The 18,144-nt window shown below is 35.0% G+C and overlaps 1 protein-coding gene across 3 annotated transcripts in view; it reads left to right on the forward strand.

Moving 5' to 3' along the window:
* Positions 1–11,232, forward strand: part of AKAP6 (A-kinase anchoring protein 6) — a 256,262-nt gene extending 245,030 nt beyond the window's left edge. For 2 of the 3 annotated variants that reach the window (XM_036384805.2, XM_036384806.2), the window contains exons 13-15: positions 1,723–4,780; positions 4,895–5,189; positions 10,274–11,232. In XM_036384805.2, the coding sequence (XP_036240698.1) occupies positions 1,723–4,780; positions 4,895–5,148 (3,312 nt within the window). In that variant the 3' untranslated portion in view covers positions 5,149–5,189; positions 10,274–11,232. Of the gene's footprint in view, positions 1–1,722; positions 5,190–10,273 lie in introns of all 3 variants that reach the window. The other variant, XM_036384804.2, reaches the window with a different exon arrangement.
* The last annotated feature ends 6,912 nt before the right edge of the window (positions 11,233–18,144 follow it).

Below are 18,144 nucleotides of genomic sequence, written 5' to 3' on the forward strand. Positions count from 1 at the left end.
TGATTGTTTTAGCCTTTTGTTTACTGGGCATACTGGGATGATATAGCCTTGTTTCTTGCACAGAAACGATGCCACCTAGATCCATAATTAAATAGGCACTGGAGCAGAGATTTGGCACTATCTGTGTCTGTGTCTCTTGCTGGTTAAACATGCCAAACACAGCACTGCAGGACAAAATTCTCCTCATCTATCTATGACCAAATTAATATTTGCTTTATGCAAAATGACACAGGACAAGAAAGCTTCTTTTAAGAACAGCATGTAGGTAGGGCTTCTCCTGAGAGAATAGCTTGGTTCATATCACTTATGCCCTGTCTTGCAAAGTGTCCCAGCCCAAAATCTGTGTCCTAGCTATGGAGCTCACAAAAGGGCTGTGAAGCTTTAGTTTGTACTTCAAAGAGAGTTTCCAGCTGAGAACTGAAGTCAGAAGTACATGCTTTTCCCTGCACAATTAGCCTTGGCCGAGTCTTGATGACTCTAAGTCAGTAACTAAGTTGTGCAGAACTGCACTTTGTTGGACTTCATTTTATCTGCTTTATATTTCCTGGGATTTGCTCTTGCTGTTTGGCATCATGTCAATGCTATATTTTAAAAACTTCACTTGCTCAAAGAAAATTGGAAAAAGCAGAAGATCAGAGTTGAAAGGTTTCTTGGAAGAAACCAAGAAGTTTTGTGTTTCTGGATACAGTGATTACTGTTCAGCTGCTCAGATGATTTAAGCTAAACAATTCTACATTAGTCAACAGTTCTATTACAAGACTCCTTGTAAAAGCAAAGCCTTCTCTAATATGGAGGCCTCCCAGGAAATAGAAAAATAAAGTGAAATTAATTTGTGCTCAACCCCCAAATCAGGGATCATTACAGTCTTATTTTCAAGGGCTTAAAGTGGTTTGGTACTGTTGGCCACTTGACAAATCACATCTGAGTAAGAAAATTTGTCAAGGTGTTCTTCCTCTTCCACACATTTCTAGAAGGAACAATTCTTGTTATCACATGTTCTGAGTCATAATAACAAACATTACTGGAAAGTTACAAATATTTTAAAATGAAAATTAAGTTTCTCACACTTATTTATCAGTCCTTTTTCAGAGAAAGGTACCAGAGCAGACATTATTTGAAACTCATGTAGTACTTGATCTTTCAGCTGAACGTATCAACATTCATTAATCTTACTTACTGATCGTTTGTACTGCCTTTATTATCAGGTAAAGAATAAATACAAATTCTAGCAAAAATTCATCAAGACTTGTGATCTGTTGTTTTAAGGCTGACTACACAGAAGTTTGTTATAAACATTTCAAAAATCCTTTCATAAATCCTTTACATCTTAACTATTTTAAACTTAAGCAGGTTAAGAAAGTTTTTCATATATCCAACATAATTGCATGTTTTTCATTAACATACTCCTGTTGTGATTCCAAGTAAAAAACTTTATATATATAAAGTAACTAACCACAATTAATATATTAAACTAAAATTTCTGTATTATATTTTGACAGCAAATAAAAAGAAACAAAGAAGTCTAAGAAATCTTTGAAAATGTAATTGGTTTCATTTTAATTGATCATTTTAATAGCACACAAGGCGTAACAAAATTAAAAGCCTATTAGTGATCATTGTTCCAAAAATGCACTTTACTTCCATTAACTTACATGATTTTAGTGGGAGCACATTTAAAGTACAGCTGTAAATATTTTTAATCTTTGACTTTTTCTTTTACAGGAGCCTCTAAATGTTATTGATCCCAGTTTGATGGATCTAAATGGTCCAAGTGAAGATGCACTAGAATGGGATGAAACTGACATAAGTAATAAGCTCATCAGTATTCATGAAGACTTAAGTGATCCTGATCAGGAGCTCAACAAGGATGATCTAAACCAGAAACCTGCCTCAGAAGAATGTGGTGATAATGATGCGAATGAGGATGAAAGTATCAGTAATCATGGAATTCCTCTTTATTGTCCCAACATTACTTCCCCTCCAAATCCTCACATCTACCAGGTCTATAGTCTTCATAATATTGAATTATCAGAAAAAAAACATATGCCTTTTTTGAAAAAAACATCCAGACTCTCCAGTGTAATGCAGTCTAACATTTTAAACAAAAGTCTCAGTAAAGATTCACCATTTTCATCTACCAAATCCCTGCCAGATCTGATAGGAGGTACCACATTGGCAAAACCATATAACTGCATGTATCAGAGTGGGAACATAAGCAGGCATTCTGAGAGTGAGAGTGGGATAGTGAGTGAATGTGATACAGAAACTACAAATAATTCAGAAATTTTTTTGCTAAATGATATTGAAAGCAGTCAGAGTAATCCTGAAATTGGGCATGTGGAAATCCAAGTGGATAATGTAATAAAACCAAAACTAAAGCAAGATGAAGAAGATCATACTAGTCTTTCAGATGATTTCCAATTGGCTCCATCTGTATGCTGTGGAAGTGAAAATGATGAGGATTTGGACAGCATTACTATGTCTAACCCTGGTTGTCCAGAAGAATTGCAAGGAAAACATGATGTGTTTACATTTTATGATTATTCATATCTTCAAGGCTCCAAATTCAAATTACCAGTGATAATGAAACAATCACAGATTGAAAAAAAACATACAGAGGGTAGTTTGTTTCATGACTTTTGTTTTGACAAAATACCGGGTAAATCCGAACATAAGTCAGGAGAGTCACAACCAGATGGGTTTATTCATGATCATAATCTGGCAAGTATCTGTGGAGCATCAGATCCCAGTTCTGGTAAATCTGCAGAAATTGTAAAAAAATTACCTGTTACAGAGAATACAAGACAGGTTTCCACTATATCTCATAGTTCTTCTTTAGAATCTCTGTCGGTAGTAGGTGATTTGTTCAGCTCAGGTATTTTTAAAAGTGGAGATGGTCTTCAGCGAAGTGCCTCTTTGGAGAGCTGGCTGACTTCCTACAAAAGCAACGAAGATCTTTTCAGTCATCATGGCTCTGGAGACATAAGTGCAAGCAGTGATTCTGTTGGAGAGCTCAGTAAAAGGACATTAGATCTTCTGAATCGCTTAGAGAATATCCAGAGTCCTTCAGATCAAAAAATAAAGCGCAGCATCTCTGATATGACACTCCAAAGTAGCTCTCAAAAAATGTCTTTTACTGGACAGCTGTCTCTAGATATTGCATCTTCAATCAATGAAGATTCAGCAGCTTCTCTCACTGAACTCAGCAGCAGTGAGGATCTTTCTCTCTGCTCTGAAGACGTTGTACTGCACAGAAATAAAATACCAGATTCAAATGCATCATTTAGGAAACATCTTAATAGATCTGTAGCTGATGAGAGTGATGTCAATGTCAGCATGATTGTTAATGTCTCCTGCACTTCTGCTTGTACTGATGATGAAGATGACAGTGATTTGCTTTCAAGTTCCACCCTTACCTTAACTGAGGAAGAGCTAGGTATCAAAGATGAAGATGACGACTCCAGTATAGCAACTGATGAGGATATTTATGAAGAATGCAATTTAATTTCAGGACTTGATTATATAAAAAATGAGCTCCAAACCTGGATTAGACCAAAATTTTCCTTGACAAGGGAGAAAAGAAAAAGTAACCTCAGTGATGAAATTCAGCGCAGTAAAGAAGTTAGTAATGAGACATCAAAAGCCACAGATACATTAAGCATTGAAACACTATTGAATGGTTCAGTGCAGAAAATATCAGAAAATAATGGCAATAGTAAGAATATACCATGTGATCGTGGAAAAGGGACAAAGAGTCACCCAGTGAAAGACATCTCTCAGGTTGTGAAGGATCAGCTTGTGGATGATATGGAAAATGGCAATGTTGAAAATACTCCTGGCAGCCAAAAGGAAGGTCTTGTTGGTGTCACAGCAACCCCCAAAACTCATGCATCACTTGATGTCAGAGAAGCTGAAAATGAGTGTGGTGTCTGTGAAGCATTTACAGACAGTTCAGATGATTCACATATGGATAGCAAGGAGACTGTTCTTTCTTCAGCTGGATCCAGGAACCCTCCAAGAGAATGTCAAAGTCATCTTCAACCCGATCATCACTCTGTTGCTTCCTCTCCTGCAAAAAAGCCTTGCCTTGAATCTTCCTCAGAAATTAATTCTGTAGGCATACAAGATACAGCTTTACAGCCACCCTTACCTAGTGGTCAACAACATAGAATAAATGCTACTGAAAAATTTCCTGATTGCTGTGCAGCCTTGAAATCCAGTGAAGCAGAATGCAACTCATCAGCCAATGGTTTTGATTTGTGCTGTAACTGTGAATCTGCTGATTTTGATAAAAAAACCATGGAAGATGGCTCAGTACACAATTTTGTCAGGGAGATAATAGACATGGCATCAACAGCTTTGAAAAGTAAGTCACAACCTGAATATGAGTCATCTGCTCCAGCTTCATTAGCACAGATCAAGGAAAAAGTGTTAGAGCACTCTCACAGACCCATCCAGCTAAGAAAAGGGGACTTCTATTCTTATCTTTCACTTTCTTCTCATGATAGTGACTGTGGAGAGGTAATCAAATACATTGAGGAAAAGAGCAGCACTCCTGTGCCACTGGACTTCACAGATGAGAGAGAAGATATTGAATGTTTCTTTGAAGCCTGTCCTGAGGAAGAACGGGTTGAGCAGCAGCAACAGTCTGTTTCTAATGGTTCTCCTGAAGCACAAGTTGAGCAGCAGCAACCTATTTCTAACCCTATTTCTGAAACATCTGCAGAATCACTAGGTGAAGTGACTCCAGAGTCATTAGAATTAAAAACTTCTTCTGAAGGTAGGGATTTATCTTTCTTATGTGGGGATGACAATTACATAAATATTCTAAATACTAACAAAAAATGTACATCAAGTAATTCAAAAAATGCTGATGATAATTTGCTGTTTTCAGATGGACGAAATGAAAGTTTGGAAAAGAATTCTCCAGAGGTTAGCACTAAAAAGAGTAGTGCAGGAAAATCACCAGGAACAGAAGATAAAAAAGGATGTGTTGCTGCTTCTGAAGAGGCCTCAGGTACAGAGTTTCAGATAAAGCCTGGTCATTCACAGAAAAAGGAAGGTTTACATCAGAACAGAAAAACTCTTACTTGCGAAGAAAATCTCCTCAAACTTCATAAGGAAAGACATATAAATATGCACAGATAGAATGTAACCCTCTCCAGGCACATAGATTATTCTAAAAACAGGTATGTACTCTACAAGTTGCACTTTTTTTTTTAACTTTTTTTTTTAACTTTTTTTTTTTACTTTTCTTTTTTAACTTTTTTTTGTACAATGAAAGGAGATGAATCATCAGCCAGGGCTTCTGTTTCATGATAGTGCTATGTCATTTGTTTTGATTACACTATAATCCCAGTTTACATGCCACTAGTCAACAAATGCAGTGAATACGAATTGCTTTTTGCCCTTTGGCTTTGCACTGACTGGAGCTGCTCCCTTCTGGAACAAGTCTGCTATCTTGCAGAACCTGGGAATTCCTCCAACGTAATATATCAGTCTCCATTCCCTCCTCAGCTGAGGGAACCAGAAACCATTCCTGCTCATTGATGCATTTGTCTGCAGGCATCTGGTCTTAGGAGGGGTTCAAAAGCACTTGATAAAGCTAAACTTCCAGTTCTACAAGAACTAGTTTGTTTGACTAGTGAGTTGGAGTTCTACAACATTTCCAGACAAACCATGAAGAATAGCTAAGCAGACTGGAGAACAGAGAGATAATAAGTAATCTCCTGATGCCAGTTAACCATTATTTTAATTCAGTAAGCCATTATTAAGAACAGAATTATTACAACATATCATTAGGCCAAAAGCTGAGGTTTCCAAAACAACAAATCTTTACAACATCATGAAAGTATATAATGTGAGGGTAATGGAGATGGAAACTGATGACTGTCCAGTACCCAGCAGTACTGCAACCTTCGGTCCTCTTCTGTGGTAAGCATTTTGAAACATGAATAAGATGATGGAACCTAAGGCAAAAAGGTGGCCCTGATCTCTACCAGTGTTTGAAAGTGGTTCAAATCTGGAATTTCTAACCTCACATAAATGTTGAACAATAGCTGCACATTTAATTACGGAAGAGGATCTACAAAACCACTTTTGGATCAGTTCCTAGAATTCAGCACTGCTGTTTTGAGTCTCACTAGTTTGGTGACCCAAAAGCCAGCACAGCTCTATCAAATGCCATTAGCCTTTGGAAACACTCCTCCAGCAGACCGCAGCCAGAACAGCAACTCCAAATGCCAATCCAATTCCAAATGCCGCTGCTTGCCAGAAGCTGTAGCAAGGGAATTTACTATAAAAGACAAGGCTAAGCATGGGACAGGTTTCCTTGAGGAGTTCTTGAGTCTCCACCTCTGGAGATTTTCAAAATTCAAGTGGACGTGGCCCTGAATAATCTTTTCTACCTTTGAAAAAAGCTTTTCTTTTAACAGGAGGTTGGACCAGTTGATGTTCAAGTTTCCTTCCAACCTAAATTATGTTATGATTCCAAGACGTTGGCAGGAGAAAAGGCTGTTATTCATCACTGCCCATGGAAAACATTAGTACCCTCCTATGGCAAACTATGTAGCTGTAGCAGAGGATCACATCTGATTTATACAAAATAGATTTCTTTGCTGCTCTTAGAGATCTAACTTCCTCATTTTTGATTTTGTTATGTTATATTTCTAAGCTTTGGGCTTTCCATTTATTGGTGGTTTACCCAGCTTTCCCACAGTCACATATATATTTCTAGCAAAGACTTTAGATTATGACAGCAATAGTCTACAGCTTGCTGCTATCTCAACACATCTCTGTTTGACTAATGCATTATCTTGGAACCATCATAGCAAAGAGGATATGTCTGGAATGTTTTTGAAATAGGCCATCACGACCTGCTGATTGCCAATTAGGTTAATACTTGGACACATCCAAACAATTGGAGAAGCAATGGAAATCAACTATGAATTACAAAACTCATAGATAATTCTATGTATTCTAGAATTAAATTAAATTGATTATAAGTATATGGAAGTCTCTATTTGGAAATTGAGATGATGACAAAAGTCTGAGATTGTTAACTGAAACTGATATAAACATAAGCTTTCCAAGTTATTGTTTTACTAGTTTTCTCATTTTTTCACTCATTTTTATAATATTATTTTGAGGAAGAATATTTGCTGTATTGAGTGTGATTTTATCCTTGTTCTCATTCTTTCACTGAAAATGACATGTCTTTTCAATTTGTTAGTACTTTTGCTCTGAGGATCTCAAAATACTGCATAAACTTACCTCACTCTTCAGAACTTTATAGTTATTTGCATGGTAGCTAGATTTTTTTTTTCTATAAGACTGGAAATGAAAATATGCAGTTTGTGTGAGTTCTAAGATTGGACATAGAGGATCGGTTTATTAAAAAATGCCCCACAATGCAATAAAATATAATGCAAAATCTGGATACAACAACTTAATAGGGTTATGTTATAGCTTCCACTTTTGCCCAGTGGCTGACAAATTATTTTAAGAGAACAAAGCTCTTCACACTACATTCCCACTTTTTAAATGTAGGAAGATACACTGGTTCTTAACTTGTACATATAGCATTCTTCCATGGAAACTATGTACTGTATTATTCCCAGTAGTAAAGTTCTAGAATACATATAGTTTATCTCTGACCCACCAAAAACGAAAATATGAGCTGCTAGGTTTGGTTTCACTAAAGTCTGAGCTCCCTTCCCCCATCCACAAGCTTGATGCTTTAACTTCATCTCTCATGCTATGGGGAATGAATTACAGAAGCAATCTATCCTAATTTGTTAACTTATTCAAATAACAGTTATTATACTTAACTATGCTAAAGATTATCTTTTTGGTGGCAGATTGTTTATTTTTTGATGAGGCTAATTACTGATTTTCCAAAGGTAATTTACATTTATTACTAATACATCTTTTAAAATGTGACAGATAAATGTTGTTCCCATAAGTGTATTATGAAAAAAGTTACTATTTAAAAACACATTATTTAATTTGAAAGATAAATGGCAAACACCATTATTTTTCCTGAAGCACCTGTGCTGTAAGCTCATTTAAATGTGTAATTCCATGTGTAGCTGCAATACTTAGAAAAAAAAATCTATACTATATGTGTACCTTAAAAGCATACTGAGAATTCAAAGCTGAAAAAGACATGGTTTCAAATGTAGGTTGATTTTGTACTGTTTTAGTATTCACCCTGGCTTTACAGGGGAATAAAACTAATAGTGAATAAATAGTTTTATCAAATAGTGAATAAATAGTTTTGTCAAATGTTGCAGTCCTATGTGCTACAAAAAAAACCAAAACAAAACTAAAAAAAACCAAAAAACCAAAAAAGCAACAACAACAACAACAAAAAAACCAAAAAAAAAACAAAAAAAACCCAAAAAAACCCACCAAACCTGACACAGAGTTCTTCAACAGAGGTGCTCATAAAGCTGCACTGATTTTGTTTCTCAATGAGGAGTCACCTTGAAAGATCTATCTGTACATGAGATTATGTGATCTTCTGCTGCCACTGTGACCCATGACTCACCAATGGGATAGGAACTTTTAGTTACACATTCAATATGCATAGAGATCAATACATTTAGGACATTTATGTGTTCTACCCAAAGTCTTTTCTAGAGGATGCCTTAGAATTCTATGTGTAATCTGTTAGTTCTTACAAGTAAATCCAAAAGCTATTTCCTTACTTCTGTATTTTAAATTTAAGTTTTAGCTTAATTTAGGGGAAAAATAATTTACTTGCACTTAAGAAAACTAAATTGATTTTATCTGACAGTGCTGCAATATTAGATAGAATATTCTGCCACTTACCATCACCAGGAGAAACCCAGCACTGGTGCTCAAAGCGCCTGACTGTTATTTCCTGCTCAGCAATAGATATTTTGTATGACATTTTCCTTCCTTGTCTCATTTTTTTAGCAACAAAATAATGAGAATAATGATCAGTGAGACCTATGAAGAATAGCCTATTTATGTAAAAGTATTTTGAGATCCACAGATAAAAGACAATACATAACTGCAAAGGACTGTTAGTTATTTACTTCCTACAGGAGGAAAAACCCACGTTTACATAATAGTTAGTATATAACAATTTACTTTTAGAGACTGGAACTACAATAATAATCTAAATCTTTGCTTATTTTTTTTTTCTAGAGATTTTTATAGGGAAGTAAATAATATAAAGTTTCTTTATAGAGTTTAAAGCAGTCTTGACTTTTTAGCTCCTTACAGTACCTGACTTTAAAAAAGCTAAATAAACAGAGAATCTTATATTGAAATTTATGAATTACATAATTTTTTGAAAAATCCATCAGCGAGACTTTTCTTACTCATGCCAGAATTGTAGAAACCTTTCATACAATCTGCCACTTTATTCAGATCAGTTCTTCATTAATATCAGACAGTTGAGCTTTTCAATATTTTCAAGTAAGTATTTCTTGTATAAATGGGGAAGGATGTGGTCAGTTGCAACAAAGAAGATCAAAGGAGATGGTAACTGGATAGATCCAGATATTCCTGCTTAACTTGGAAGGCACATAATGCATGTCTGGAGTGCCTCCTAGGAAATGCCTAAGAGATGTACTTTGCACTAATCTTTGAGCTGTATTCTGACAGTTATTTCTTCATAATTCTCATCATAAGCCCATGCTCTTTGCTGAATACTTTAACCATAAACTCTGAGCTGGATAATTCTATAGTAGGCAAATTTAACTCATTGCTGGTACTAGAAGTGTCTAAATCGTTATTTACAATTTAAAAATGCAGTGATGATACTGACAATTCTATTCACAGACCACTTCTGTGACAGTCTTTTCCTCTTCTCCATTGAAGTCTCACTATATATGTTTGCACAAATATCAAAATAATTGTTAGATAGATCTTTTTGTTGCTTGACTTTTGAAAATTTCCATATTTCCATTGGTTGGTGCACTTCTGTGTGCTGGAGGTAAGTTCACAGGTAAAGATGAGGATATGGTCCAGGGAAAAGGTCCAATGTGATGAACACCCTTGTTCCTTTAGAAGCAAAGTCTTTATGAAAATCAGTGACTTTTCTACATCAATTAATTTTTTCACATTCACTTGTACCTCAGGCTGTTAAAAGTAATTTTTTGCCTATTGTATGCTTCTGCATTAAAGACTCTGGCATGTGACCATTTAATGGCTATGTATTATTGTTCTGGAAGACCTGTGTTTTGCAAATAAAACTTCATTTTCTGTAACCTACTATTACTTTTCTGTTTCCTTTTAGAAACTTGGCTGCAATTCAGGTGCAGGTTCATCCTGTAAACCCTGGGATGACCTCCAATTCCATTGTATCACTGCCCTTCATTAAACTGACTCCCAAGATAATTTTTTTTTTTCCAAATGTGGTTTGTCCATGTTGGCTTTGTGGTCAGGCTGCATATGCTAGTCCTATTTCAGTGATCATTTTATTTTGTAGCAAGGCCATTTGCCTTCATATGGATTCCTCTCCCAAGCTACCTCTAATGACTTCCCCTTCCTAAATTGGATGCTCCTGTACTACTTACCACTGGTTCTGTTCTTTAAAGTACTATAGAATTCATGGTCAGTCTGGTTCATCTTTTCAGAATTGTACCTGTCAGTACTCTTCTATTTTATGTATCAAATTTAATATTTATCTGTATAATATATAAGTTTATTGAAACTATTTTGCTTTTAAAGTGACTATTTTGTTGGATTGCAGCAAAAAGAAGTCATTGGTCCTCCTGATTCAATACATCTAAAAATTAATCAATTTAAATAAATGGCATTTTATTTATTTAATTTAAAAATTTAATCTATGCAACACTTCAAGAAACACCCACACAGTGTTGTATATTAGAAACTGTTGACATTCTACTGAATTAAGTATAACATTTTGGGTTTTTATGCTTCTTGAGGTGGTAATGAGAAAAAGTTTTTAAAAATTGTGTGCCTTGCTGTATTTCTTATACCATTTATTAAAAAGCTGCTTTCACAGTAAAATTATGTTGGTTTGAAAAGAGGAAATAGCAAGGTTAAGATGTGTGAATAATTTCTGTATATATGTATAACCAACTGCAAACATTGATGTATAATGACAGTATAAAATGCTTTCATGTTTGTGATGTCCAGTGATGTGGAAATTATAAGCCTTAAAACCATTAGATTGCATGGTAATTAGAATTGGCACAATAAACATAGTTTATTGGGGAAAAAAAAGCAGAATTGGTGATCTGTTTTACCTTCGTTCCAAGCACAGAATGCTTTATCAAAATTCCAAAGAATATGGTATTCTTTGCAAATATTCCTTAGAGATATGCCACTCTAACTGGTGAAGATTTGTATTGTCTAACTCACAGGTAAAGAACTTTGTCTTTAAAGATTCTGTAGGTCTTTTGGGGCAAACAAGGAGACACAAATGTTTAGTATCTCATACAGTATTTTATAGCAGATCTTTTAATTGTTCATCAGCAACAGTTTGTTGTCCAATTCTTAAAATTTCATTCATTTACATATTGAATAAGTTCTACTAGATGCTCTAGCAGTTGGCTGTTTTGATGACTTAGATTGTACATTTCAAGTGCTTTTATCTTTTGCTAAAAGGTATTGAGTGGCCAAAAAAAGCCAACCAGCCAGCTTTATAAGTGAACTCTGCAAACATGGCATTCATCTCCTAAAAACACTATTGGGAAGGAATGTCAGGAAATTTAAGACAAGCAGTGCCCTCTGATGCCATCTTTAATCATTATATTTCCAACTATATAAACATTTTTACAAAAAGCTTCAGCATTCCTCCTTTAAAACATGGACATCAGTTTGACAAGCTTAGCTGTAAGAAGAGAGAAGCTACACTGACCAGAAGATATATTCATGTAACACTGAAGGAACAGATTATTTAAGAACAATCTCAAGTTTTCCAAAGTATTAACAGCTTCCTATTACTGCAAAAGGGAAATTATTTGTCTCTCAATTTAAATTTCCATAGTGTAGTCTTAGGCAAGCTGTGAGGTTTGTAGGGCAGCAGTAACAGTGCTTATTTTTAAGTATAAATAAGAAGTATTTATTATGTGAACCTTTTGAATCTGCAGAGATTTTGCACATGCATATCTTCTATCAGGTATAAGTCTAACAAGTTAACCAATAATTACCTAAAATGTATAATTATATAGCTGAAGACCACTTTATTATATTCTAAATAAATAAATAAATAAATATATATATATATAAAGTAATTCAAAATATAACTCCTAATTTTATTTACAGTGACAGTTATGTTTATTTATGAGTTATCTCAACCATGATTTTTTAAATTGTCTTGACAGAGGAATTGAGTTAATAATTATTCTTCTTTTCTCCCTAGTATTTTCTGATTTATGCTATCTTTTTTTTAAACTTACTTTGACTATGGTCATACCTTGCACTGTGACAACAGGCAAACTAATAATTCAGAGGCTTTTCAGATCTGTCATCTCACCCAACAGACTGTGCATAACTCCATCAATTACTTGTACCATTCTATTAGGCCATTTACCACAAATTCACTTTTTCCCTGGGGGAAAACAGTATTACTTGTCAAATCAATAAACCACATATTCATCATACAATATCTGAAATACTGTGTGGTCACAACTCAAATTTCTGTGGTTCCTCTTTGAGAGATTGGAACATTTTAATTTGACTAGTAATCCCACATCTATATTATTTGGTCTCATGAGATAAAGTTACCATTTTTAGGCTTTTTTGGCTAGAAAATTTACTCTTTTACAATTTTTATTCTCAGAATTGACTTTGTTATCAATAAAAATTGATTTTTAAGTGAAACACTGATATATATATTCCATAGGACTGTTTCCTCTCTTAGTGTAAGTCATGCTTTATGGCCTTATTGTGCTGGAACTTCATGCAATTTCCTAAAGGAAAATATTGGTATGGTATAAAACTAATGTTGATATACCAAGAGTACCTTAGGATCAGCCCATGCAGAGAGTCCTGTATAGAACTCATTCCTGCTGGTGAAATTCTTTTGTGGCAGAGAGTAATGTTGCAAGCTTTCTGCAGAATTTATTCCCTACTAAAGTTCCACAGGCTGCTTTTTATTCCACACACTCCCTGGCTCATGCTTGAACAACATCTGCAATGTGTGAGGAGGCCATTTGACAGCAATGGCCCTGACACATGGATCTCCTTTTATTCCCTACTTCACATTTCTCCCACAGAGAGCCAGAGCTCTCCAGCTCTAAGCAAAGGGAGTGCACACTAACACTAGTGCTAAAATACATGCCTGGGACTACAGTTAAAGACGTTTTTTTCACTCACATTAGTTTTAAATATGGATAAGCCACATCCCCAGTCTCTCTCACTTAATGGTTTGCATTTTTCCCAAGGTAAGTATAAGATTTTTAGTGATACAGTGCATCTATACAGTACCACTGTACTGGTAAGAAAGTCAGCTGGTGTCTCCATGTTCTTATGGCTGTTTGTGCTGTTCTTTGGATACATGTGTACACATCAGCATGCAGGCACATGAAAATATTCTCAAATTGTTCCTGTTTGGTTTGCAATAAACTCAAATAAAGAGTTGCTGTCACTTAGACAACATCTTGACCTTCCTTCTTGGTAACAGGAAGCACAGAGGACATAGCCTTCCACACCACATATTTTAGCATTTCATTGCAATTCCCCTGTGTTGATGAAACAACATATTTTGAATAACATGTATCTGCTAAGATACATGCTTTGTTTTTTGGTCCTTTTTTATTTGGCCAGAAGACATTGGGAACAATGTTGTAAATTTTTCTGTGCTATTGTGCTCAGGAAAGGGGTTATTAATGTTTAGGCCAGACTGTACTTGGCTCAAGAGGATTAACAGGGATGTCAAATTCTTAGCCAAGTCAATCTCCTCCACTGACAAGTTATAACAAACGTATTCCTAATAATAGCATCACTTTGAGAGGGGTTTTGGCCAACAAATGACATCTGATCTATTGCCTTCAGTGCTGTGTGTCTGATTTTCAGAGTTGCCCTGTCTTTTATGCCTTTTCCACCAAGCTCAAAAGCTTACATTTTTCATATGATCACTGTTTGCTCAGTAAATATATGTTCATTTTTGTTATTAGAAATGGGCTAAGGACTACGCCATAAGTAAAGTTGGCATCATTTAAGTCTGTGTACTAGAGGAATTCTAGGTGCTTCAGTGCTTTAAAAATGGAATTTCCTTTGCACTAGAAAGCAGTATTACTTTACTTCTGGTGAGTGGAGAAATAAGCTAAGTTAAAACTAAAGTTAGAATTGTATAAATCAGTAATTTTAGATTACAAATATTACTGTGATATCATAGTTATTGTCAAACTAGTTATTAAAATTTACAGTTACACAATGATTAAAATTAAATTAAATATGAAAAGAACAGATAAGAAAACATTTTTACCTCTGCCTTATGTTGAGCCCATGTCTCTGTGGCATTCTGGAAGTGGAAGGGAAAATAATTTTTAAAACATATGAAATATTTTAAACATTTTTCTTTCTTCTAATTAGTGTAAGGATGTTTTGAATGCAGCAAGGATCTAGTTGTAGCATTTTCCAAACATTATGAGAGTGACAGGGAAAGGCATATTTCACAAGATTTCAATATTGAAAAAGACAAACCATTCTTGATTCACTTCATTTACAGAATGAAAAAAAAAATCAGACTTAGAAAGAACTTCTATTGAACATCAACCATATATTCCAAATATTTTCCCTTTTTTTCGTGGGGAGATAAGTAGTACTGAAAATAACATGCCCTTAGGCAAGGTGGTATGTCAATTTCCCCTACAGGCTGTGGTGCATATATACCTGAATTTCTGCTCTGTAGCTCTTGAATAAAAAACCTGATCATAGAATTCACTTTGGAGGCCATGGGTTTTGTTGTTTCTTCATAACGAAGTGGACCAAATTTGGGCTGAGGAACATCTGCCTCTAACAAGCTTTGAAAAGAAATTTTAGCATGCAGATTTTAAATAATACACAATCGCAGACAAAAAAAAAATTATAAAAGGAAATGCAAACAAAAAAGCAATCATTCTATAAATCCTAGTAGTCCCTGCCAGTAGTTTAATCAAGAATATTCCAACTTGAGTAGCATTATTATACTTCTATTTACTGATCATTATTTATCCTGACACACTGATGTTAGACAAATCTCTACAAAGTTTTTGCTTTACTTACCTCAAAATAGGGCTTTTCAAAGTGCTGAAAAGGTTATGGAAGTGCCATTTCAATGGTTGAGATGGTTGCATGAATCAAAAAACGCTGACATCATAGTTCTCTTGGGTTGCTGTCTGTGCCAGCTGAGCTGATCAGTGCTGCTTTTGGCCATATTTTGTGGAGGCAAAGCCTTTAAAAAGCTTTTCATGCACATAGACCTCAATTTTCCGCTATTAATATGACTACTAAAGAAAGCTTTCTCTGTAAGGAGTTTGCCATAAATGACAACATAAATGTTTCTCATACTTTCTGCTGCTCATTGTATATATTCCTGTATCTTATCCCCTGCTCCTCCAAGCTGAACATTTCTCCACTCATACCTTTTCTTCTTGCACAGCTCAGAAAGTAAATGAAGTGTTTTCAACTTAAGTTTGTAATAGACAGTTTAAAGGTAATGCTTTAAAAGATGGGCAAGTGGCACCAGAGCCATAGTGGCTTGGTGTGAAGAGAAAGTGGCTGGCAGGAGGAATTCTAAGGGCTTCAGTGCTTTAAAAATGGAATTTCCTTTGCAATAGCAAGCAGTATTATTTTATTTCTGGAGAGTGTGGGAATTAGCTAAGTTAAAACATGAAGTTAGAATTGTGTAACTCAGTGATTTTAGAGTACGAATATTACTGGAGATGCAGGATGCTGAAGCTGTGCCAAGTAGACTGGAGGGAGGATTCAGATCGGCAAATGTCATGCTGGCTGATAAAAGAAAAAGAAGAGGAGGAGGTGGAGCTTCAAGGATGGCTGTTGAGAGCTAGCTTTGGTTAAAGTATTTGTAGAATAATAGGAGCATACACTGTTTTGAAAGAGATTTATCTCTATTGCTAGACTTGTTATTGAAAGTGTAAAGTGATACTATTCATGAATACTCATTTTTTTGAATCTGCCGTTCAGTTATGCCAAGCATATCAATCAGGTGTACCATTGTCAGTTAATTAACATTTGATTGCATTAAACACAGGGTGTTGAAGAGGAGGTTTCTTCTCATAGGGGGAGGGGTATCTGTGTGATTTCTTTGGAGGGGGAGGGATGTGTTCTTAGTAATTATTGTCAGCTGTGAGAAAAGTCAAATTGTAACTTGTTAGTACATATTTTTGTGCCACTCACCACTCTTTATGGCCAAAGTAAGATTGGAAGACAAAGGCAGCAAGTGCATCAGCAGATTAGTCCTCAGCCATATCATATACTGCACCTGCAAATGTAAATGTTGTCTGTGTAGAAGTAAAATATGTGGGAAGGAAAGGGGAAAGGAAAGGGGAAAGGAAAGGGAAAGGAAAGGGAAAGGAAAGGAAAGGAAAGGAAAGGAAAGGAAAGGAAAGGAAAGGAAAGGAAAGGAAAGGAAAGGAAAGGAAAGGAAAGGAAAGGAAAGGAAAAAGTAAAAGGAAAAATGGAGGGAGAGTGAGAAGGAGGGTTGAGTTATGCCTGTAGTGTATAACTATTTGATAGCATTCTGTAACATAATAGACTTGATATTCAAAATAATGAATTATTTGGTTAAGAAAAATCTGTCTTTCTTCTTCTCCTAGCCACATAATAACAAGTCACTCATGGAAATGGACTTAGAGTGAATTCAGACATGATGGAAGGAGATACTATACTCCTTCACATGATATAGAATTAATCTATGGAATTTCATTTTGTCATTAAATTTTTGAGTCAAATAACCTAGTGAGATTGTAAAGAAGTGTAAATATAGAATGGGCAGTGTGCCAAAAAGAGGTTAGTGCAAATGAATGACAGTGGAGAGCAAACTTAATTCTCCATGATGAAATCTGTTGTCTGCTGAGAGGACAGGGGAAATTTCCCAAATTCAATGCAAAAATGTCTAAAGCAAGATGGAAAATTTCTGTCTTTCTCTGAGGCACTCAAAAATGAGCCAATGACACACTCAAGGCACATAAAAAATGCATAGAAAATGTCTGGGTATCTTTTCCTTACTCATCATTCCACTGTTGAAAGTGAAGATGTGGTGTCAGAACCAAATTATTTTAATTCCTTGACAAACCATTGTGTTGCAGAATAAAAACTTACCACAAATATGATTTTGTGGATAATTATAACCAGTTTTTCGTATGTTGCATTTAACATACACATGTTTAATTAGATGGAGTTGACTGTGATAAATTATATTTCAATAAAGAAACACTCATATTTCAGGCCAGTTGGGTAAGAATATTTCAGAAGAATACCCCTCTTTAATCACATACTTTGATGGAGGAATGCTCATGAACATGTCAGTACAACTCAATTCTTTCCACAGGGACTGACATCTTAAACTGCTCTACACAATGAATCACCTTGTCAAATAAAGTGCAAAATGGAAAACTGTTTTCAAACTCATCTGATATAATGACATTTACAACAACATGTTTGAGGTGATACACCGATAATAATAATTATATTTGTCTTAGACTTTCATGGTGCTTTGAAAGTTTTATGCAATAATATGCTTTTTTTTTCCATTTAAGACAATTCTGTACCAGGGCTTTTACTTCCTGAGTCTTTAAATGAGCCTAGAGAGAAACTACGTTTTGCATGCAACTGGAATTCTTAATTTAAAAAAATTTCTTAGAAAAAGACCTGTATAGTTTCAACAGCAAGCCAACTTATATATCCTCACACAAAGATTCAAGTGGTTCTTTTAGAATATGCTATACACTAAAATTAATTTTTTATGTTTTTTCAATCATGATCAGCAGCATTTATCTTTACTGATTCTTACCATGACAGTAAACACACTAAGGAAATATAACTCAAAGTATGTCTTAAGTTTCATAAAATTAAAATGATGATATGATGAGAGTTTATGTTAATTTTAGAAATCTACATTCTAATAATTATTTTTTATTGTATACTCATGAAGTTTATGCAAAGACAAAAAATTTCAGGAACATACTTTTGTCA

The sequence above is a fragment of the Molothrus ater genome, chromosome 6 (assembly GCF_012460135.2).
Source record: "Molothrus ater isolate BHLD 08-10-18 breed brown headed cowbird chromosome 6, BPBGC_Mater_1.1, whole genome shotgun sequence".
NCBI lineage: Eukaryota > Metazoa > Chordata > Aves > Passeriformes > Icteridae > Molothrus > Molothrus ater.